Source organism: Labeo rohita, chromosome 18 (genome assembly GCF_022985175.1).
Source record: "Labeo rohita strain BAU-BD-2019 chromosome 18, IGBB_LRoh.1.0, whole genome shotgun sequence".
Classification (NCBI taxonomy): domain Eukaryota; kingdom Metazoa; phylum Chordata; class Actinopteri; order Cypriniformes; family Cyprinidae; genus Labeo; species Labeo rohita.
The window spans coordinates 32,023,999-32,046,327 of record NC_066886.1 but is presented as its reverse complement, the minus strand read 5'-3'; the positions used below and the strand labels follow the sequence as shown (position 1 = coordinate 32,046,327).

Here is a 22,329-nt window from a genome sequence, read left to right as displayed (position 1 = left end):
GTACTTTTCTCCGTTACCACTACTCGGATACGTTTATTTCTCAGCAAAATGCATTGTTTTGCATCATATGGTGGACACTTGACCGCTCCAGGGCTTTCAATAAAACAACAGATTGAACATCCTTTTTATATTACTGCCTATGGACAGTCAGATGAATGGAAAGGTGGTGCTAAAATCAAAAATGATTGAAAAGTTTTTGGCCAAAAGGACTGCTGCAGGTTTTTTTTTTTTTTTTTTTTTGGTCATGTTTATGTACGGTAGTCAACATTTGAAGTGGATCAAAAAAGTCCATCAAAGTTGTCCTAAGACGAAAACGGTGTATTGTTTTGGTTTTAGGACAACTTTGAAAGTTTTTGATCTACTTCAAATGTTAAATACTACATTTTGTCAGCAGTAAATTAGCCTTTTTTTCCTAACTGCTTTTCATTCTCATTTTTGGACAATTATGTAAAGTGCATTTTAGCAGATGTTTGTTATATCTCTGCATTTATGTAATAGATAGTAGCCATAATGTTAGAGTTCATAGATTTAATTGATATGTGTATATATGTGTGTGTATATCTATCTATCTATCTATCTATCTGTCTATCTATATATATATATCTATATATATATATATATATATATATATATATATATATATATATATATATATATATATATATATATATATATATATATATAGTTTGCCTAATATATATGTGTGTAATTATGTATATGTAAATACACACAAATTAATGTATATATTTAAGAGAAGGATGTTATGTACAAAATAATTTTATTTATATATAATATAAATTCTATAAAAATTATAATAAATATATATATAATGTCTTAAATATATTTATAAATATATTTATTTATATATACATAATAATTACACACAGTACACACAAAAATATTAGGCAAACTCAATTTTTTTGTATGCGATTAGCCATTTGCCAGCCCTAAATTTTTAGTAAAAATTACAAATGGTTTGTGAATCACTTTAAATTAGTCAGCCAAAGGACTTGTTTGTGCATTGGCTGTCACTACTCTGGTATGCAAAAACACTTTTGTGCTTTGAGTGTGACCTCATTAACCGCTGCCCTGTGTGTCACTGTCTCACAGAACCTGTTACAGCAGGTGGCGTCACGGGACCTCCTGACCAACATCCAGCAGCTGCTGGTGCTCACTCCACCCGTGCTCAGCTCCGGCATGTTCATCATGGTAGTGCGCATGTTCTCTCTCATGTGCTCCAACTGCCCATGCCTGGCCGTGCAGCTCATGAAACAGAGTGAGTCATTAAAATGCATGAATTAGGAGTCCTGCTTCCTGTTTAAATAAACACCAACACTGAATATGGTCCTTAAGAGCAGGTTGTTTTGCACAAATGTGGCCTGTTTTATCAATTCGAAGTCGGTGTATGTTAAGTAACTGTTTTGTGTGTTTGTAGATATAGCAGAGACCCTGCGTTTCCTGCTCTGTGGCGCATCTAATGGGAGCTGTCAAGAGCAGATTGACCTTGTACCCAGAAGCCCCCAGGAGCTTTATGAACTCACCTCACTCATCTGGTACGTCTAGTTTTCCTAAACCTCTCCTCGATCTGTGTGGTTCTGCCAGTGACATCTAATTAACATGCTCTGAGTAAACGGAGACTCAGATTGGAGGAGCTATTATGGAGTTTAACGGATTAGTTCACTCCAAAATGAAAATTGTCATCTTTGCTTTAATGAGTGCATTTGATCACTGTGTTTTGTCTCTCTGCTGTAGTGAGCTGATGCCATGTCTGCCCAGAGAGGGCATCTTTGCGGTTGATGCCATGCTGAAAAAGGGCAGTGCCCAGACCACAGAGGGCGCCATCTGGCAGTGGAGAGATGACAGAGGCCTGTGGCACCCGTACAACCGCATCGACAGTCGCATCATTGAAGTATGTTCAGCGCTGTGCCGATGTAGTTAACATGACATTCAGAAGATCAGATTATGATTTGAACTTAATTGCTCACTTTTTTCCAGACTGCACACCAGAATGGAGAAGATGAGATAAGTCTGTCGACACTCGGCCGTGTCTACACCATCGACTTCAACTCTATGCAGCAGATAAATGAAGACACTGGCACTGCCCGTGCCATTCAGAGAAAACCCAACCCTCTGGCCAACCCCAACACAGGTGCACATGCCACACTCATGATACATTTAAATATTCAGAACAGAATTCTTTATAATGTTGCCAAACTATCAAATAGAGCAATTTTTTTTTTCAGATATCAATAACTAAAATCTAAAAATAGAAATAATCAACAGTAGTTTTTAGAGGGGATATCAGATGGCCATTTTCCACAAGCTGGTATGATCAAAAGCAGATAAGCCATTAACATTTTTTCACGTTAACTTGGTTGATATTAACATCGTGAAATTTTGATTAACAAGATCTACTTCACTGCATGTCTGCTTTATTAAATTGGATTTCGACTCTGAATATGATCTGCACAGTTCCTAAACTCATGTCTTTTTCACAAAATGGCAAATTAAGATGAAAAGCATGCATCTGTCCTTGACTTTGTAACTTGTAAATCATAAACATTCAAACTGCTGTTATCCTCTAATTTTGTTGGTGAGCATGCAGTACTCTAAGGCCAAATACTTGCAAATCTATGTAGAACTGTCTATCACAAACAATCACCTCTTATTATTATTTTTACATACAGCCAGTAGTTACAAAGCAGCTATCAGTGCCAGTTAATTAGGATAATTAATCATTCTGACTTAATGGGAGGGAAAAAAAGGACCTCAAACGACCTATCTGCACCATTTAATCAGCAAATATGATGTATTGGATGCCTCCTACTGTCTAATAATTAAGACCAATGGGAAAAAAAAAACACAAATGTGTTACACTGCCAAGTGTTACAGGATATTTTGCGAGAATAAAATGTTCAATTAAAATTTTAATCTAATTAATTACATGTGTCGATTAATCTAATTAATCACAAAATACATTTGACTCTGAAAGTACCAAAACAAAGATTATTTAAAGCTATTTTTGTGTTAAATAAGAAAGTACCAAGTATTACAAATTATAGCTTTAGAAAGAAATATTTTATTTGAGTCAATATAAAATTTATTACACATAAACATTTAGGCTGCAACAGCCTAACAAACTATGGACCACAAAAGAAGATAATTTGAGAAACCTCTTAGTATTTTTTTTGTTCATATAATTCAAGTCATGGTAACCAAAACAGCTTTGTTACCAACAATCTTCAAAATACCTTTATGTACCACAAATGAAACAACATGAGGGTGAATAAATGATGACACAATTTAATTTTGGGGGGTGAACTATCCCTTTTATGTTTTTATTTATTTATTTATTATTATTTTATATTTATATTTATATATATATATATATATATATATATATATATATATATATATATATATATATATATATATATATTGTTATTGTTATTGTTGTTATTATTATTATTATTATTATTTTTTTTTTTTTTTTGAATGAAATATACTCTAAATAAGAAGCTAAATCTGCCAGTAGGTGGCAGTAAATTTTGTCATGAATCATTCATGCGATTCATTCAAATGGTTGATTCATTCAGGAATTAATTAAATGGCTCACTTTATAATTGGGCCTTTGAATCACTGATTCACACAATTCATTCAAAACACAGATTCATTCAGAAACTAAACACTGCTGTGTTGCTCAGAGATGTGCAACAACTCTGCTATGGCTTCAACGGTTCTCTTAAAAATCAAAACACATAACATAGTGTTATAACACAATATCAACTTATTAACAGAACTGTTGTATAAAATCACATTTAAGCTCATGACAGATCGGGACAAAATCAGCACTAGTGTCATATTGCTCTTGCTGCCTCTGTGATATGTGATATGGCCTATATAAATATGAGACATAACACATACAGGGCCATTTTTTTGCACCACAATCTTGAATTTTAGGGCATAATTGCATTTGTGGAATTGTTACCCTGCATCATATTTGCCAGTAGTCAACTATATGAAATATAAGATGACATGCAGGTCTGGGGGCGGGGCCAGCACTGACAGTAAACTGACAGCCCTAGTTTTAGAACAGTAAAACTCTGTCCGTCTTCACAGGAGGGCACTTAGAGGTGCGGCGAGAGGACGCACGTGCACAGCTGATGAAGGAGGACCCTGAGCTGGCCAAGTGCTTCATAAAGACTCTGTTTGGGGTCCTGTATGAGGTGTACAGCTCCTCAGCGGGGCCTGCCGTCAGACACAAGTGCCTTAGAGCCATCCTCCGGATCATCTACTTTGCAGATGCAGAGCTGCTTAAAGACGTACTGCGCAACCATGCTGTGTCTAGGTCAGTCAGTGAATGCAGAGCTCTGAGTGGTATATGAAAATTTCAAAGCAAGATGATGTCAATTGTTATTACACCACAGAGTTTGTGCACCTGTTAATTCTGTTTTAATTGTAAATTAAGTGAAGATGCATGGCTTATGCAAAGCTTGTAATAGTGCTTGTTTGGTTTAACTAATTCTGAACTAATGTGCGCAAATGTTTGTATTTTGTCTGCAGTCACATAGCTTCCATGCTGTCCAGTCAGGACCTGAAGATTGTAGTGGGCTCTCTGCAAATGGCTGAGATCCTCATGCAGAAGCTTCCAGATGTGTTCAGTGTTTATTTCAGACGGGAAGGTAATGGATCTGGTTTTATATAAGCTTCACATCTAACCTCTGCAAAAGATATGTGATTGCAGTAATGCGTTTCCGTTGTTTTATTGCTCTTGTTCTGTTCAGGTGTAATGCACCAGGTAAAGAACCTGGCTGAATCCGAGGTGTTCCTCACCAGCCCTCCGAAAGCGTGCACCAGCGGCACAGCTAGTCTTTGCACCACCACCATCACCACAGCAACCACTACAGCTGCCTCTAACGTCACACCCGACTTGGGCTCCCCCAGTTTTCAGCACAGCATGGACGACTCGCTGGACCTCAGTCCACAGGGGTATAGAGCCACTCTCACACGCACCGTCACTGCTCTAGCGTTTGCAGGCTTGGTAACTAACATCTTGCCATCTTGAAGTTTAAAAACCAATCCCTCTGTTTTCTAGTAGGTTGAGTGATGTTCTGAAAAGAAAGCGCCTTCCTAAAAGAGGACCAAGGCGTCCCAAGTACTCCCCACCCAGAGACGATGACAAAGTGGATAATCAGGGTACGTAGCTTTCCTTGTGTTGAGAATCACAGTGGTGCCAAGAGACACTTGATGTCTTATTTAATGCTATGTTTCAGTGCTTTGTGAATTCAGCTGCTTTTTTTGACCATGGTAAATGCTTAATTGTCTTATACTGCCTGTTTTCTCCACAGCCAAGAGTCCGACAACCACACAGTCACCCAAGTCCTCTTTCCTGGCCAGTTTGAATCCAAAGACTTGGGGTAAGCTGGGGACTCAGACAAACAGCGCCAATTCAGAGCCCTCGCGCACAGCTGGGGTCAGCGGTTTGGCACGAGTGCCGCCCAAGGACTCAGTTTCAAACAACAGGTAAAACCACGTTTATTTCAGCTATGATTTTATATATACTTATTTAAATTGGCTGTGAATGGGGATGTGAATTAGTTGATTTATAAAATACATTTGCAGCTCACTACACATGACCATTTTGTTTTTAAATGAATGCACTTTTACAGTGTGTTGTAATCTAAACAGGATTGTTGTGATGCACCAGTATATAAACTACTGTTCAAAAGTTTGAAATGAAAGAGTTTTTTTGGTTAGTTTTTGTGTATTTTTTTTTTTTTTTTTTTTGTATTATCCAAAGCTGCATTTGTTTTTAAATGAATTATAAAAACTTTTTTTTTTTTTTTTTTAATTGTAATTTATTTCTGTGACGGCAAAGATGAATTGGTCATATCTCGTCTTCAGTGTCACATGATACTTTAGAAAGCATTCTCATATGCTGATTTGCTGTTCAAGAAACATTTTTTTTTTATCAGTTGAAAACATTTTAGTATTAATATTTTTGTGGAAACTGTAATCTATTTTCTTAGTGATTCTTTAAATTTGAAATTTCAAAAGAACTTGATTTGAATTTGAATTAATTTGAAATGTTAATTTTTTTGTAACATTACAAATGTGTTTTGTCACTTTTGATCGTTAATGTGTCCTTGCTGAATAAAATGATATATTTCTTTAAAAAGAGAATTACTGTCCCCAGACTTGTAAACAATAGTGTATATGTATGCGTGTACATTCATGAGTGTAGGGCCCTACGATTTCCGCAATGCGGAAAACAGACAGAATCACGGAATTTACTGTATAATGCGGAAAAAATAAATGATGTGAATGGGCTCAGTAAGATGTTATTGCATAGACATTTGACAAGATACAGAAAAAAGAAAAAATGCACATTTTGTTACATAAAATTTCATTACAAAAAGTATGGAAAGCAATAAGTATGGTAATATGGTTGTCACTGTTGTTCTTCAGACTCTTGGTTACATAGTTTTGACTTGGTTCTGAAGTACCAGTTCTTTTAATATAAGTAAAAAAAAAAAAAAAAAATTTTGTTGATGTTTCAGGGATAAGATAAAGGCTTGGATAAAGGAACAAGCCAGCAAGTTTGTGGAGCGTTACTTTAATTCTGAGAGCGTGGATGGAAGCAACCCTGCACTGAACGTCCTGCAAAGACTCTGCACTGCCACAGAACAGCTGAACTTACAGGTAACCATCCATACAAAGTCAACATTTGTAGCCATTACAAAGCAGTTATTATGCTAATTCTGTCAAGTTAAATTAGATTCCACAGAAACTATTTGCATGTGATGAAACCGTTTATGTCATCCAATGCAATGTATTTATTTTCTCGAACTGTGTGTCATGTATGTTTCAGGTTGACAGTGGTGTAGAGTGTCTAGAGGAGATAAGCAGTATTGTATCTGAATCAGACGTGTCCTCCTTTGAGATCCAGCACAGTGGGCTTGTGAAGCAGCTGCTGTTGTATCTCACATCAAACAGCGAACGGGACACTATCAGTAGAGACGAGAGAATCAAGAGGTTCTTGCATGTGTTCTTCGGCTGCCCGGTTAGTTGCACTGTCAGCCTCTCATGTTTTTCACTTGAAAAGACAAATATAGCTTGCTGTCTCTCACAGTGCTGATTAACCTGCATTTCCTCCAAATACTATCGATAACCACTAACCGCTGGCACAGCTTAATCTCTGACACACTGTACATACACACACACACACACACAAAATATTGACAGAAATGTTTAATGTAAGCCGGACAGAACAACGGAATCGAGTCACTAAGATGGAATTTACTGTACTGCATGGAATTTGTCCGATTTTTAAATCTTGATATAGACTATATAGTGTATGTGAATATTAAACTGCAAAAATATGTAAATATGAACTCTACATGTGTAATGAATGGAAATGAATGGTGCAGACGTGCGGTTTCATTTACTACACACATACTGAAGTGCGTGTGGCGCTCAGTGATTTCAACTTCTGCTGTTTCACTGTGTGATGACATGTTGACATGAAATTCATCTCCAGCTGCTCTGAGAGTCACTTTGTGAGCATTTTATCGCTTTATTTTAATTTGAGAAAAACTGTCGCCTATATACACACACAGAAACAAAGAGCTTCACAACAACCTGTCAAAATAGAAGTTTAGTTTAACTTGGAAGAAATTGTGCCCGAAATATGTTTCTGTTGTACAATAGAATGCACGTCTAAATAACAATCATTAGAATACTAGGTATTATGAAATTTTTTAAATTTTTAAAGAATAAGCATGTCTTTCATGTTTTGATTGTAACAGTGTACCTCTGTTTGCAGCACTTTGTTTGCCAAAATTTCATTTTATTATAAATAAAATTAGTTTTATGCCTTCATTTGATTACCAGAAAAAAAATTTAATCACAGGATTCTAAAAATGTGTTTTCTTGTTAAACTTAATAAACTGTTCTTAATTTGTGCAAGTGTCATGATAATGTTTAATTAATAATACTGATGATAGATTTAATTATTAAGACATGCTTTTTGATTAATACCATTTAATTTACGCTTTAAGATAGAGTCCAGAAAAATTAAAACCTAAAACTGATTTCATAGGGGCCCTAATAATGCTTTTATATACTGGCAGATCCAGTATGAATTTTTATAAAAGGATCATGAGGCTGCTCATTAGGGTAACAGTGCTACACTTCTTCCTTAGCACTGAATGTATTTGACTCGTTAATTCGTTGTTGTTGTTTTTTTTTTTTTAGTGTCAGTGGTGTGATCAGTGTGACTCAGTGTTTGTTGTATGTGATTCAGATACCAGGGCAGGAACCTCTGGGGCGTTTAGACCCAACAGAGAATGGCCCACTGCTGGCGCTGGTGCACAAGATGAACAACTGCCTTAGTCAGATGGAACAGTTTCCTGTTAAAGTGCATGATTTTCCCAGTGGGAATGGCAACGGAAGCAGGTAATGTCCCCTGTACCCTGCACTTCATCTTCTTTAAGTGTTGCTGTTGTTGAACCTTCGTCCATTAATCTTTAGCTTTCATACTCCCTGTTTTCTTATTTTACTCTTTACATCTTTGTTCTTCATCATTTGCTGTTGTTTTTTTGTTTTTTGTTTTTTTTTTTAAATGTACCCCCCCCCCCCTCCCTTTGTAAATATACTGACAGTGGCCTGATAAATTAGATTAGGGTTGACTGGTATCTTTTTATCAGTAATTTAATATTACGAATACGATGTGCTAAATGTATTTTATTTAAAATTAATTCAAACCAAAGTATTACATTATTTAAGTTTGGCTTTGGTGAAAACACTTTAAGTTAAAAACAGAAGTAGGGATGTTCATTTTGGTTATTTTTCCTAACCGACAGCTGGCGCTCGTTAACAGACAAGATTATTTTAAATTATAATTTAATTATTTTAGAAAGCAGAAGTGTCTGACCCGATTATAAATACCAAAATTTGTTTTCGTGGGATTAATTTTACATGCGCAAAAAGCAGCAAACAACAAAACATGAGGATTCCAATCACATCATGCACGTGCAGCGCTTATGTATAATCAATGAATAGACCTATACGATAAATATTTTTTCTTAATTAAAAAAAAAAAAAAGACAAAACTGTGCAACAAGTAGCTAGTATGCAGAGTTTTGGTTTATTTTTGGGCTGCTCGAAAGGCACCCTTTTTTTCTGCTTAATCATTATCACCGTACTGCCATGATATTATGCCAAACAATTTGTTTTATGTGGATATTGGAATGCAAGTGAGGTACAAAACCAGGTTTACATACTAAATAATATTGTGGCATTCAAATACAAATACAGAGACCCAACGTTAGTTTCGATTTTACTTTAACCTAAATGAATTCGTTTTGGCTTTATATAGCCTTGCTTCCTTATATTTTTCATTCTTGTTGTTTTCTGAATACTGTTAAATTGAAAGGTTTTTTTGTGGAGTGAGGGGAACTAAAATAGCCTAGCCTATGTTTACTGTGTTTGTAAACATTTCGCGTTGGCATCAGGTATATTTTTGAAAGTAATAATAAATTACGATTTGACGTTATAGGCCTGTGTAATTTTTTTTTTTTTTTTTTTTTTTTTTTTTTTGTACTCTCTCAAAAATGCAATTTTATTTTACCCATCCAGCTAACGTTTTAAAATATTTTTATAAATTACTGGAAAAAATAAATGACCTTTTAAACCATTTAACTGTTTGTATTAATCAGTCAAAATTCCTTCTGTTGGTTAACAGTTAACCAGTTAAAATGAGCATCCCTAAACAGGAGTTTAAAGGAACACTCCACTTTTTTTTGAAAATAGGCTCATTTTCCAACTCCCCCAGAGTTAAACAGTTGAGTTTTACCTTTTTCGAATCCATTCAGCCGATCTCCGGGTCTGGCGGTAGCACTTTGAAAGTGCTAAAAATGGTAAAACTCAGCTTAACTCTTGGGGAGTTGGACAATGAGCCTGTTTTCAAAAAAAGTGGAGTGTTCCTTTAAAATGGACGCATACAAAAAGATATGGTTACTTGGAACAAATACATTGGTGTTTGTACAAAAAGAACAGCTGCTTTAAAAAGTAATTTTCTGTTAAAAACCAAAGATTTAAAATGGTAAAACAATCTACTTGTCATATCTTTTTATCTCATGCTAATTGCTATTCTTTTGTGTTTGCAGGGGTTCACAAGCCCTTAAGTTCTTTAACACCCATCAACTAAAGTGTCAGCTGCAAAGACACCCAGACTGCACTAATGTCAAGCAGTGGAAGGGCGGGCCAGTCAAAATTGACCCCTTGGCCCTGGTGCAGGCTATCGAGAGATACCTAGTGGTTCGAGGTATACACACAAGAATCTGAACACGGTGTTCTCGGTTCTCTGGTTTCTGAGTTCTCAAGTGAGATGATATTTGCTGTCTCCACAGGGTATGGAAGGATCAGAGAGGAGGATGAAGACAGTGATGATGATGGTTCCGATGATGAGATTGACGAATCTTTGGTACGGATGATTGTTTTCATGTTTAGCAACGGATCAAAATGACATAATGTGTGTAATATGATATTTTGTAATTTATTTCCCAAAGGCTGCCCAGTTTTTGAATTCTGGGAGTGTACGTCACAGGCTGCAGTTCTACATAGGAGAGCACCTGCTGCCGTACAACATGACTGTTTATCAGGCCGTCAGGCAGTTCAGCTTACAGGCCGAGGAGGAACGAGAGAGCACAGATGATGAAGCAAATCCTCTGGGACGGGCTGGCATCTGGACCAAAACACACACTATATGGTACACAACTTGCATGCCATTCACTCCAATCACTTATGTTGCAGATAACCCAAACCCTTATTATTTGTATTCACAGTGTATGTTAATATGCGTTTTTGTGTTTGTTACAGGTATAAGCCAGTCAGAGAGGATGAAGAGGGCTGTAAAGACGCTGTTGGAGGGAAGAGAGGTCGAGCACAGACGGCTCCCACTAAAACCTCCCCTCGAAATGCCAAGAAACAGGACGAACTGTGGCATGGTAGGGAAATATCGTGTGACGCTTACATACTGGTAACCTACTAAAGAATTTATGAGTTCATCTTTATTCAGACTGTGGTGTTATTTTTGTGTTTTCAGAGGGTGTGTGTCCCAGTGTGACAAACCCGTTAGAGTCATACCTCATTAGTGATCCTCCAGAGGGCATCACTTTTGATGACCCTTCCATGGAGGTGATTCTGCTGCTGAGGGTCCTGCACTCCATCAGTAGATACTGGTTCTACCTGTACGATGTGAGTACCGTGTTTTAAAACATTCATACAAAAGCACAGATACAATAATGAAATCTTTATCGGAGTATATGCTTAATTATGGTGATAATCAAAAATGTGGATGATGTGGTTGAGTAAAGTATCACGGATATATCTCACCAATCCTTTCATAAACAAGGTGTAGAGAGTGTAAATAAGAGATTCATTGTGCAGTTTTGATGATAATGGAACTTTGTGAGATTGTGATGAACTAAGATGAGTGACAGCTTAAGGGAGTTTGTAAATGAGATAATGATTTAATACTAGATAAATGAACAAGAAGTTAATATTAAGTGAGTTAGATTGTCTGACTCTAACACTGTTGCCTGATTTTGCTCTATTTCGTTGTCAAAAATAGTTTGAAACAAGTCACGACTGAGCCGCTGCACATCTCCATTCAAACACAGCGTTTAGTTTATGAATGTGTGTTTTTAAACAAATCTAGTGAGTCAATGATTCAATTTCCCATTCATAAAGAGTCACTTGCTTTATTTCTGAATGAATCAGCCGTTAGAACGAATCGAATGAATGATTCAGTAATTAAATTGGTCACTTGCCGCCACCTACTGGCAGATTTAATTTCATTTTTAAAGTATCTTTTCAGTTATTTAAATCATTTAATATTTCTGTATTCAAAATTTTATATTTAAAACATTAATCTAACATGAATTTGCTTGCACTCGTGCCACCTCTGAGCCTTATTAAACATAAAAATACACCTATAAGCAACTTTTGTGTTGTTCTGTGCCACCTCTGTAGTACAAATTTATTTTGTTAATACTGATTTCATTAGATTGGTAACTTATTCTATTTGTTCTTATTCTGTTGTTTTAATTTAAAAATTTAAAAAGCTTAAATATAATTTTTAAAAAATTGGCATAAAAGATGACATACTTTTTAGAAAAATGCCATTACAAAGGTAAAAACAAAATTCCCCTTTAAATCACTTTGAGTCAAATATCACCTTGGGAAGTCAAATTTTTTATCAGATTTTTTGATTATTGATTAGAAGTTGCTCCTAAAAAGAAAAGTAAGCGTAGAGCCCTGTTAACCCCATAGCAATACAAACAGTAGTTCTTACATTCTTACATTTTCGTCTCTTTTCCCCAGAATGCTGCATGTAAGGAGATCATTCCCACTGGTGAGTTTATTAACAGTAAACTGACAGCAAAGGCCAACAGACAGTTGCAGGATCCACTGGTCATCATGACAGGGAACATCCCCACATGGCTCACTGAGCTCGGCAAGACCTGGTACTGCAAACTCCTCATCTTTCTATTTCCACTCATGTGCTCTTAAACTCACCCTGAGTCTCTTGCTCTGTATCCTTAACACCTATAATCTTCTCTCTTCTAGTCCATTCTTCTTCCCGTTTGACACGAGGCAGATGCTCTTCTACGTGACAGCGTTTGACCGCGATCGCGCCATGCAACGCCTGCTCGACACCAACCCAGAAATTAACCAGTCTGACTCACAAGACAGCCGTGTCGCTCCACGCCTTGACAGGAAGAAGGTTGCCCTAAAATTCCAGTTTAAGCTTTGTGCATGCCATAGCAGTGGTATATGTGATCCACAAAACCAGTCATAAGGGTTGTTTTATTATTATTATCATTATTATTATTTTTATTTATTTATTTTTTTTTAATCTGAAATCTGAGTGTGCAAAAAAATCAAAATATTAAGAAAATTGCTTTTCAGAGTTGTCCAAATGAAGTTCTTAGCAATGCATATTACTAATCAGAAATTAAGTTTTAATATATTTAATGTAGAAAATTTACAAAATATCTTCATGGAACATGATCTTTACTCAATATCCTATCGATTTTTGGCATAAAAGAAAAATTAATCATTTTGACCGATGCAATGTATTGTTGGCTGTTGCTACAAATATACCCGTGCTACTTACGACTGGTTTTGTGGTCCAGGGTCACACATTTTCACAAACAACTTTCTAACATTCTTTTTGTATGTATAGAGAACGATAAATCGTGACGAGCTCCTGAAGCAAGCAGAGTCAGTGATGCAAGATCTCGGGAGTTCCAGAGCCATGCTGGAAATTCAATACGAAAACGAGGTATGCATGACTAAAGATTAGGCCTGATACATAATCTACACAAATACACAAATTCTTGGCAAGTACATTTTAACCGTATCATTCGTGTTTTTGCTTTACTGTGTTACAGTAACAAACAAGGCTCTGCTCATGTGTTGTTATTCTGGTAGCTTGCTATAAGTGTACTGATAGTTTAACTTGCTCAGCATGATTCTCTAATGCTCCACCATGACAGTAGTGTCTAAAAGAAAAAACTGACCCTAAGGTGTTTTATGCAAAAACACCTATGGTGCCCCTAGTGGCAGTGCTTAGAATGCAAAACAATGTGAAATCAAACTTGTGCAGATGGCAACAGTTGTTTATGTACTTGTATGTTTCTAGCTTAAACATCCATCAATCACTTATACAGATGGTTTTGTTCTCACTGTCACCCATAATCCTATATTTATGTATATTTGATCTAAATTACATTTATATAATGTGTTAGATGTGGTTGAAATGCCGCCACTGTTATTTTACAAGCCATTTGAGTCTGTGTATTTCAGCCAATGCAGTTTTGAACAAGTGTGTCTGTTTCTACTCAGTCCACTTTTCTGTCAGTCTTGTTTGATTTATATCGGTCTTCTGTCTTTGTCTCAGGTGGGAACAGGGCTTGGCCCTACACAGGAGTTCTATGCTCTGGTGTCTCAGGAGTTGCAGAGGGCCGATTTAGGTCTTTGGAGAGGAGAGGAAGTCACTCTCTCCAACCCTAAAGGTAACTGTTATACATTTGTCAAAATAATTTGAATGTAAATAGCATTGTACTGCTCTTCACTAAGTTTGTTTCTTCTCTGTCTGTCTGTCTCTCTCTGTCCCTCACACACACACTTTGTCTTTGAGCAGGGAGTCAGGAGGGAACCAAGTATATGTTCAGTTCCAGAGGGTTGTTTGCTGTACCGTTTGGACGAACTACCAAACCAGCTCACATCGCCAAGATCAAAATGAAGTTCCGTTTTCTTGGGAAACTCATGGCTAAAGCTATCATGGACTTCAGATTGGTACGTTTACTCAGGACAAAATTACTTGAAGGACAATGAAAGTATTTAAACTTCACTACTTCAGAAACTATATAACATTTAAAATTAATGAAATTTAATTTTTATGCCTTTTTCCTTTTTTTTTCCATTTGTTCATGTATTTAAAATAGGGCTGTTGCAATATACTGGTATTGACAATCATAATTTAAAAAAAATAAAAAAAAAGATTATGTAAAAAAAAAAAAAAATCATAAATATCATAATCATAAATATCATATTTTTTATTAGTAATATGCATTGCTAAGAACTTCATTTGGACAATTTTAAAGGTGATTTTTCCTCAATATTTTATTATTATTATTATTTTATTTTATTATTTATTTATTTTTTGCACCCTCAGATTCCAGATTTTCAAATAGTTGTATCCCAGCCAAATATTGTCCTATCCTAACAAACCCTACATCATTGGAAAGCTCATCTATTTATCAGCTTTCAGATAATGTATAAATCTCAGTTTCAAAAAAATGGACTCTTATGACTGGTTTTGTGGTCTTGGGTTACAGTTACCCCATTTTGATGAAGCAAAATAAAGTGCATCCATCATAAAAAGTGCTTCACACAGCTCTGGGCATTAATAAAGGCCTTCTGAAGTGAATCGATGTGTTTGTGTAAGATAAATATCCATATTTAAAACTGTCATACATGTGTTCACAAGAGAGTGGCTAGAAAGTCCCTATAGTGTTTATCTTTAACTGCCACACAATATCATGTAAGAGTAAAAAAAAAAATAGCAATAATATTGTTATTGTGAATTATTTTGGTCACAATAATAGTGTAGTGAAAATCTGATGATATGACACTTTCCTCTTCTGTTTAAATGGATAACTAACATCAGCTTCCCAGCATCAGCTCCAGCTCTGGTTTTTGCTAGCACAAAAGGCTTTTAGCCAGTTTTCTGGAATGAAAGCTTAGTGTGAATGTAGCTACTGTCCTTATGCATTTAGATTTTTGTAGGGTTTGTTTGTTTCTATTTTTCATGTGTGTGTTTTTGTCTCTAGTTGGACTTGCCTCTAGGTTTGCCATTCTATAAGTGGATGCTGAGGCACGAGTCCTCCATCAGCTCTCATGATCTGGTCAATATTGATCCTGGCGTCGCCAAATCCATCCAGCACCTGGAGGACATCATCCGCCAGAAGAAGAGAATAGAGCAGGACAGATCACATGTGAGCACTGACCCCTGACTCTACATAAACACACACCAAAAACAACATACTTTGACATCTGGACTGTTTTTGTATTATAATTTAACTGCCTGTGTTTGTCAGACGCGGGAGACCCTCCAACAGGCCTTGGAGAGTCTCAACATGAACGGCTGCTCGGTGGAAGATCTGGGCTTGGACTTCACCCTACCTGGATTCCCAAACATCGAGTTGAAGAAAGGGGGCAAAGACGTGCCAGTCACCATTCACAACCTGGAGGAATACCTCAGAGTAGGAGACTGAATTATCTGACATATGTCATCATTTGTGTAGCCTGAATAAACCGCTCTAACTTGATCTCCTCTTGTTCCGTCTGTTTGTAGTTGGTGGTCTACTGGACGCTCAATGAGGGTGTCTCTCGGCAGTTTGAGTCGTTTAGGGAAGGATTTGAGTCTGTCTTCCCTTTGCACCACCTGCAGTACTTCTATCCTGAAGAGGTGAGCGCTTTCTCTGCTTTCATCGATTAAGTCATTCAGTTTTAAAGGCGGAGCGCTGAAGGTGGCACCGGTACCTACTGTGTTTGTCGGCTTGATTCTTCTCATTGCACAGGAAGGATTTCGTACAGTTGTTGGACAAGGGGTGGCAAAGAGCTCATGAATTGAGAAATCAGAGTTTCCCTAATCTTTTGACGTACAAGTAGTAGGGACTGTGTGCTTTTAGGCACTGTCAAAAAATAATTTATTGCCATTTATGCATCAGTAAATAAAGCCAGCGACTAAACAGCCGACTTCCTCTTGTTGTTAGTGTTGTTAAATTCATATGCAGTTAATCAAATTCTAATTAAATCAAAGAATGCTCCCCCCCTTATAATTACTGGAGCTGTCAGTAATTTTTTTTTAAGCAATGCAAGCTCCTGCCAAAACTCAGTGTTACTGTCATAATTACACTGAACAGCTGTACAAGTGCATTTTTTTTCTTTGTGAGACTGTGGGATATAAACAGAAGCCATTTACCTTAGTTCAAGTCAGTGTACCATCAGATTGATTTTGAAAATGATAATTCAAGGTAAAAACCTTACATACAGTTGGTTTAATTGAAATAGGGCTAAAATATATAAATATATATAACATGAAAATTGTAAACTGAAAAGCTAAATCGAAATATTTAAAAATGACGCATAATTAATAACAATTAAATAAAAGCTGAAACCAAATTCAGTTCAAAATGTGAGTAAATACTATGATATATAAATAACTCTAAAATAACAGTGGTTTGCAGTGTTGGCTTTCATGAGGGTGCAGAACACATTGCACTGGGGAGGTCTTTGCATGTGTGTGCTCAATAGAAATGTTATTAGCTGTAATGCTCAGTGCTGTAACTTTGAATGCAGTGGAGTAGATCTTAATATGTTATAAACCACAGTTAATCTCAGCAGCTGTAATAGTAAAAATAATGCAAACATTTTCAAAAGCATTACACATTTACTTAATACACGTTACCCAAAAAGAGCAGTTGGCATTTACATAGAAATCTGGAAGGAGATGCACCAATTTAAAGTGTGCAAATCAGGGTGGAAAGTTGACTCATTTCTAAATTAGGTCTTCTACTAACATAAATTCACCTCGGGAAACAACAACAACACAAAAATGCAGTTCATGATCGTTTTAACTGTTTTGCAGTGAAATTTGTATTTAGTTGAATCTTTTCTCTCTTTACAGCTGGATCAGTTGTTATGTGGCAGTAGGTCAGAGTCGTGGGATGTGAAGACACTAATGGAGTGCTGCAGACCGGACCACGGCTACACACATGACAGGTATATAATCACGCCTGCATAGGCTGGAATATACTGTGCAGCAGCTGCCCCTATTTGCGGTCTGAAGGAGTGGACACTAGTTGATGCTTGTTGACCAAAGTCAAAGCCAGTCTGCAGAGTCCTATAAAACCAGTTTTAGTTTTTTCAGAATTCCATTTTATTTATTTTCAAATTCCATTTTTTTTCTGTTATAAGATTTCTGGATACTATTTTTTCTATTTTAATTTTTTCAGACTGTGTTTTAATGGTTACTTTGTCACTACCAAAAAAGGCTTTTGTACAGCTTCAACACACCTCCTGTGTGGAGAAACTAGTCGCATGCCTTGCTCAGCTGTGATTTTTGTCTTCAAATCTTGAAGGTTCTGTGGGCCTCTTCTATGAACTCTGATCTTTACTACTTATTTTCTATTGGATTCAAGTCAGTTGATTAGCTGAGCCATTCTAGCAGCTTTTTCTTTTTCTGAAAAGAATTAAGTGTTTCCTTGGCTGTGTTTGGATCATTGTTTTGCTGAAATGTCCACCCTTGTTTCATCTTCATCATCCTGGTAGTGTAGGTGTTGGAACTGAACCAGCTGATATTAATTAGGGGAAGGATTGCTTTCTAATTACTGATAGATAGATTTCAGCTGGTGTCTTGGCTTTCCATGCCTTTTGCACCTTCCTTTCTTTATGTATTCAGCACTTTTTCCCTGTATTATTCCATTTTATTACGCATAATTTATGAACTCTGGTTTGGTTTTCTTTGTATGGATGGATTACTTGGGTTGTTACCGACATCTGGTGAAAATTTCAAGTCAACAGCACCTTTAGAAATATATTTACTGAGAAAAATGGTGATGTGTTCAGTACTTATTTTAACGGCTGTACATTTTATTTTTTTCTGGATTCCATTTTTATGGTTTCATTACATTTTAGTGATCAAAAGCCTTTGAAATTATTTATTTAAATTTGAAATACTGTATTTGTTTTTCTGGTTAAAAAAAAAAAAAAAATAAATAATAATGCTTTTATTTTTAAAAAATCTGTTATTTTATTTCTTTTTTCAGAAATACTGTGTAAGTACATTTTTCTGGTAAAAAAAAAAAAAAATTCAGGTACATTTCACTGGTAAAAAATCTACTTAAAAAATGTTTTAATCATTTTAGTAGTAGTACTACCATCAATAATGTTAAGTAATATCTTTCTGTCAGTTAAACTTTTATTTTGATGGGTTGCTGTGAAGAAAATTATAGTTTTTCTCAAAATAAACCGTAAAATGCTCATGAGGTGACACTCAGAGCAGTTCTAGAGATCGTGTTCATGTACTGCATATGTTAAGGCTGGCGAGGCTGAAAACTGCATGCGTCATGCGTGTACTTCAGTACGTGTGTAGTAACCGTGTGTAATGAAGCCGTGATGTGTAATGACACACAGATAATGCAGAATTCATATTTAAATAGTCATTTTGTGGTTTAATTTTCACAGACACCGGTCTGTACATGATTTAATTTACATGCACTGACCTATTTTTGATTTATTCATCCCAAATTTGGCTAATTCTGTGACATTATACAGTAAATTCTGTCATTCTGTCCATGTTTACCACATAGTGGAAATCATAGGGCCATAATAATGGCCAGAGAGTCAGCTAGTGTATAATGAGCACAGAATGTGATATATATATATATTTTTTTTTTTTTTAGCTTCAGAATATGGTTCTGTCCAGTCAAAGGATATTAAACGTGGTATGAACTGATTGTAGAACACATTGTTTCTTTCTCTGTAACCATTTACTAAGTTAGCAAGTGTTTGATGCCTTAAATACAACATGTAATCACAACATGTATTATAATCACACTATGTGTAACATCCCCAGCTGTATAAATGACAGAAATGTTGTCGTGTGTCTGTAGCCGTGCAGTGCGGTTCCTGTTTGAGGTGCTGAGCAGTTTTGATGCGGAGCAGCAGAGACTTTTCCTGCAGTTTGTCACAGGCAGCCCCAGACTTCCTGTCGGAGGTGAGAACCCGTTTCAACCCACAGAGTATCAGCGGTCGGGGAGACGTTCTCACATAACGTGGCCTCCATCTTTTTGTTTCCAGGATTCCGGAGTTTAAACCCTCCCCTCACCATCGTCCGGAAGACGTTCGAGTCGACGGAGAACCCGGACGACTTCCTCCCGTCGGTGATGACGTGTGTGAACTACCTGAAACTGCCGGATTACTCCAGCATCGAGATCATGCGCGAGAAACTGTTGATTGCTGCGCGCGAGGGCCAGCAGTCTTTCCATCTGTCTTGATCTCACCTCCTGCACCCTCTCACTCAAAATGGCCTTCAATCAACTCACTGCAGAACCACACAAATCGTGACTTCTTCCTTTAGAGTTCCTCTTCCTCTTTCATTTTTCCTGCCCTTTTTCTTTCCTTTTGTTTTGTTTTTTTAAAAACACCCACATTGAGGCAAAACATGTACAGCCTACTTGTTTAAAGAAAAGCAGCTTGCAGAAACTAAACGATAGAACATAAGAGACTTACTTTTGACTCCTAACCGGGAGGAAAGGGTGTTATGCGACTCATCAGATTTAAAAAAAAAAAAAAAAAAAAAAAAAAAAAAAAAAGAGAAGAAAACATTTTTTTAAGGAAACATTTAAAAAAAAAAAGAAACACTTCAGAGCAGATTATAAAAATATATCAGTAGTTGAGAGATGTTCAAGCCGAAAAAAAAGAGGAGAAAACCTGGGTGACATTTTAAAACTTGCGTTGCTGTCTGATGTATCAAGAAAAAAAGGGATGTTTTTTTTCCTCTCCTGGTGAATGACATCTTCACTGTGTGTTCCTGTTGGGGAGGGGGCATCCATCAAGCCGGCGAGGGTTCCTATAGCTCCAAAGATCATTTGTACAGACAAACATTTGCAGATTTTGCTTATTCGACACATTTGATAGAATAGCTGTGTGCTCTCCTGCCCAGTTTCCCCTCTGTTCTGTATTATACCCCCGAAAGTCTTGTTACGTTTCGTTTCGACTTTAATTTTTTCTCTCCTCTCGTGTCACTTTTTTCCTCCTTTTTATTTGAGAGAATTTTGAACGTGTAAGAGAGTTCCAGTTGGTTGAATGCGGGTAGTGTTGGAAGTGTAGTATCTTTATTATATTATTATTATTATTATTATAATTATAATTATTATTATTATTATTTTGTTTTGTTTTTTTTAACCCAAGTTGAAATTGTTTTCTGGCCGGCATTTCACAAAGTGTCAGCTCCGTGTTGAAATGATGTATCCATTGTGTTGGATAAATAGACTCCTCTATGGTTATAGTAGTGTGCCTCTGCTGGACTTCTGGGGACTGGAGGTCTTAACGACGGGCCTGCTGAAGTTACTCGGCTGGTGAAGCCGGGCTTTAATCCCATAATGTAGCCGAGCACAAGAAATTCATTTAAAAGGATTGGCTGGTCTTATTTTATTGTTTCATGGCCAGATAGCATTTCAAAAAAAATAACAAAAAAAGTTCATTAAATAAAATAAAGTTTATATGCAGTTTTCACACCCGGTTTGAGGTGGGACTATCTGCTTTTTTTGTTTTGTTTTTTTGTTTTTTTTAATTTTCTATTGTTTCTTTATTTTTTTTTTTTATTTTTTTTCCTCTTGCTGTAGTTTATTTTTGCACTGCTGGCTTGGAACAAACCGTGGTGTGCACTGCAGTCTGTGGCCAGGAGAAGGTGCTTTTGTGCGCTCTCCTGTCCTCATCGTTCATGTGCTGGTTTCTAAGATCTGCAATAATTTACTGCATCAGGTTCATGTTTTTACCTGAACATAAATAAAGTAATTGTTTGACTCAGTCTGTCCTGTTTCTGACCAAGCTCAAGTTTGTGTTGGTTAAAGTCAAAGGTCAAATCAAAATGAGAAGTTGCCTTCAGTCAGTGATAAGATAGATAAACATTTCCCTGCTGATTCAAGTGCCCGGATGAAATGCCTCAATTTAGCAAGTTACGGATATGACACAAATGTGTAAATGCAATTCGATGGCAGTGTTCGAGCTATAAATATCGGTTTCCCTGTGTTTAGGGTGTGCATTTAAAATGCCGGCAAAAGCATCAGGCAATAATATCCCAATATTGAGGGTTCCCACAGGTCCTTGAAAGTTTGTGTAAAAAAATGTCAAGCCCCTGGAAAGTTTTTAAAAATGAACATGCTTAGATACAGGTCCTTGAAAGTGCTTGAATTTATTTTGTGCAAGACATTTTCTGGAAAAAATTCCATATTATTCCCTCAGGGCCACTAATGTGTTATTTTATTTTGCCAACATTTCATGCTCTATTCATACTACCTTGCTTGATTTCTGTTAGTTAGGGTGACCATACATCCTTTTCCCTGGACATGTCCTCTTTTTGGACTTAAATGCGTCTGGCCAGGATTTCTAACGCCCAAAATATCTGGGATTCTGCTTTTTTCTATTTAAGCCCCACACTGGACTGTTTTCTTGATCCCGCTCCTGCTGAATTTAGGGCCATTACTGCCTGCATGCGTAATCATTCTAATGTTGAATATAATTTTTACGCATCATGGAGCCACTATCGCATGCGGTGCATGAGCGGCTATTCACTTTCACTTTCAATTTCGTGATCACACGTACTCTGTATTAAGGTAGCACGTCTTACAAGATCAGATATGAGCACATTAAATCCTCCAGCATGATTTGTCAGTCATCTCTTTTCCTACTCAGTTTTCATGATCAGTAAAATCTGATTCCTGCATCTTGTGTTGGATGCAGGGTTACCAAATCCACATTTTTGTTCTGTACGGAAATGGGCTGATTTTTCTCCTGTAGGTTAAATGTTTGAAATATTCCATTAGTTACATTTGACTGGGTGCTTTTATTCTACCTTGATTAAACTATTAAGTTTTGTGATGGCAAAGAAAGCCTTTTAGCTGTGTTTATGATCAGTCTGCACAAGGGTGACTGTAAAATATACATTTTAGGTATGGAAATGAAATATTT

The 22,329-nt window shown here is 36.5% G+C and overlaps 1 protein-coding gene across 10 annotated transcripts in view; it reads left to right on the top strand.

Annotated features, from left to right (window-relative positions):
* Window positions 1–21,168, top strand: part of trip12 (thyroid hormone receptor interactor 12) — a 50,335-nt gene extending 29,167 nt beyond the window's left edge. For 7 of the 10 annotated variants that reach the window (XM_051134528.1, XM_051134530.1, XM_051134527.1 and 4 more), the window contains 28 exons: window positions 1,111–1,276; window positions 1,436–1,553; window positions 1,753–1,909; window positions 1,996–2,149; window positions 4,120–4,348; window positions 4,564–4,682; window positions 4,785–4,989; window positions 5,096–5,196; window positions 5,349–5,523; window positions 6,561–6,702; window positions 6,872–7,063; window positions 8,306–8,457; window positions 10,170–10,327; window positions 10,413–10,486; window positions 10,572–10,771; window positions 10,882–11,009; window positions 11,108–11,259; window positions 12,388–12,530; window positions 12,634–12,790; window positions 13,253–13,351; window positions 13,970–14,084; window positions 14,210–14,367; window positions 15,405–15,569; window positions 15,672–15,836; window positions 15,929–16,042; window positions 17,264–17,358; window positions 19,251–19,354; window positions 19,438–21,168. In XM_051134528.1, the coding sequence (XP_050990485.1) occupies window positions 1,111–1,276; window positions 1,436–1,553; window positions 1,753–1,909; window positions 1,996–2,149; window positions 4,120–4,348; window positions 4,564–4,682; window positions 4,785–4,989; window positions 5,096–5,196; window positions 5,349–5,523; window positions 6,561–6,702; window positions 6,872–7,063; window positions 8,306–8,457; window positions 10,170–10,327; window positions 10,413–10,486; window positions 10,572–10,771; window positions 10,882–11,009; window positions 11,108–11,259; window positions 12,388–12,530; window positions 12,634–12,790; window positions 13,253–13,351; window positions 13,970–14,084; window positions 14,210–14,367; window positions 15,405–15,569; window positions 15,672–15,836; window positions 15,929–16,042; window positions 17,264–17,358; window positions 19,251–19,354; window positions 19,438–19,634 (4,134 nt within the window). In that variant the 3' untranslated portion in view covers window positions 19,635–21,168. The remainder of the gene's footprint in view (window positions 1–1,110; window positions 1,277–1,435; window positions 1,554–1,752; window positions 1,910–1,995; window positions 2,150–4,119; window positions 4,349–4,563; window positions 4,683–4,784; window positions 4,990–5,095; window positions 5,197–5,348; window positions 5,524–6,560; window positions 6,703–6,871; window positions 7,064–8,305; window positions 8,458–10,169; window positions 10,328–10,412; window positions 10,487–10,571; window positions 10,772–10,881; window positions 11,010–11,107; window positions 11,260–12,387; window positions 12,531–12,633; window positions 12,791–13,252; window positions 13,352–13,969; window positions 14,085–14,209; window positions 14,368–15,404; window positions 15,570–15,671; window positions 15,837–15,928; window positions 16,043–17,263; window positions 17,359–19,250; window positions 19,355–19,437) is intronic. The other 3 variants (XM_051134534.1, XM_051134537.1, XM_051134535.1) reach the window with 2 other exon arrangements.
* The last annotated feature ends 1,161 nt before the right edge of the window (window positions 21,169–22,329 follow it).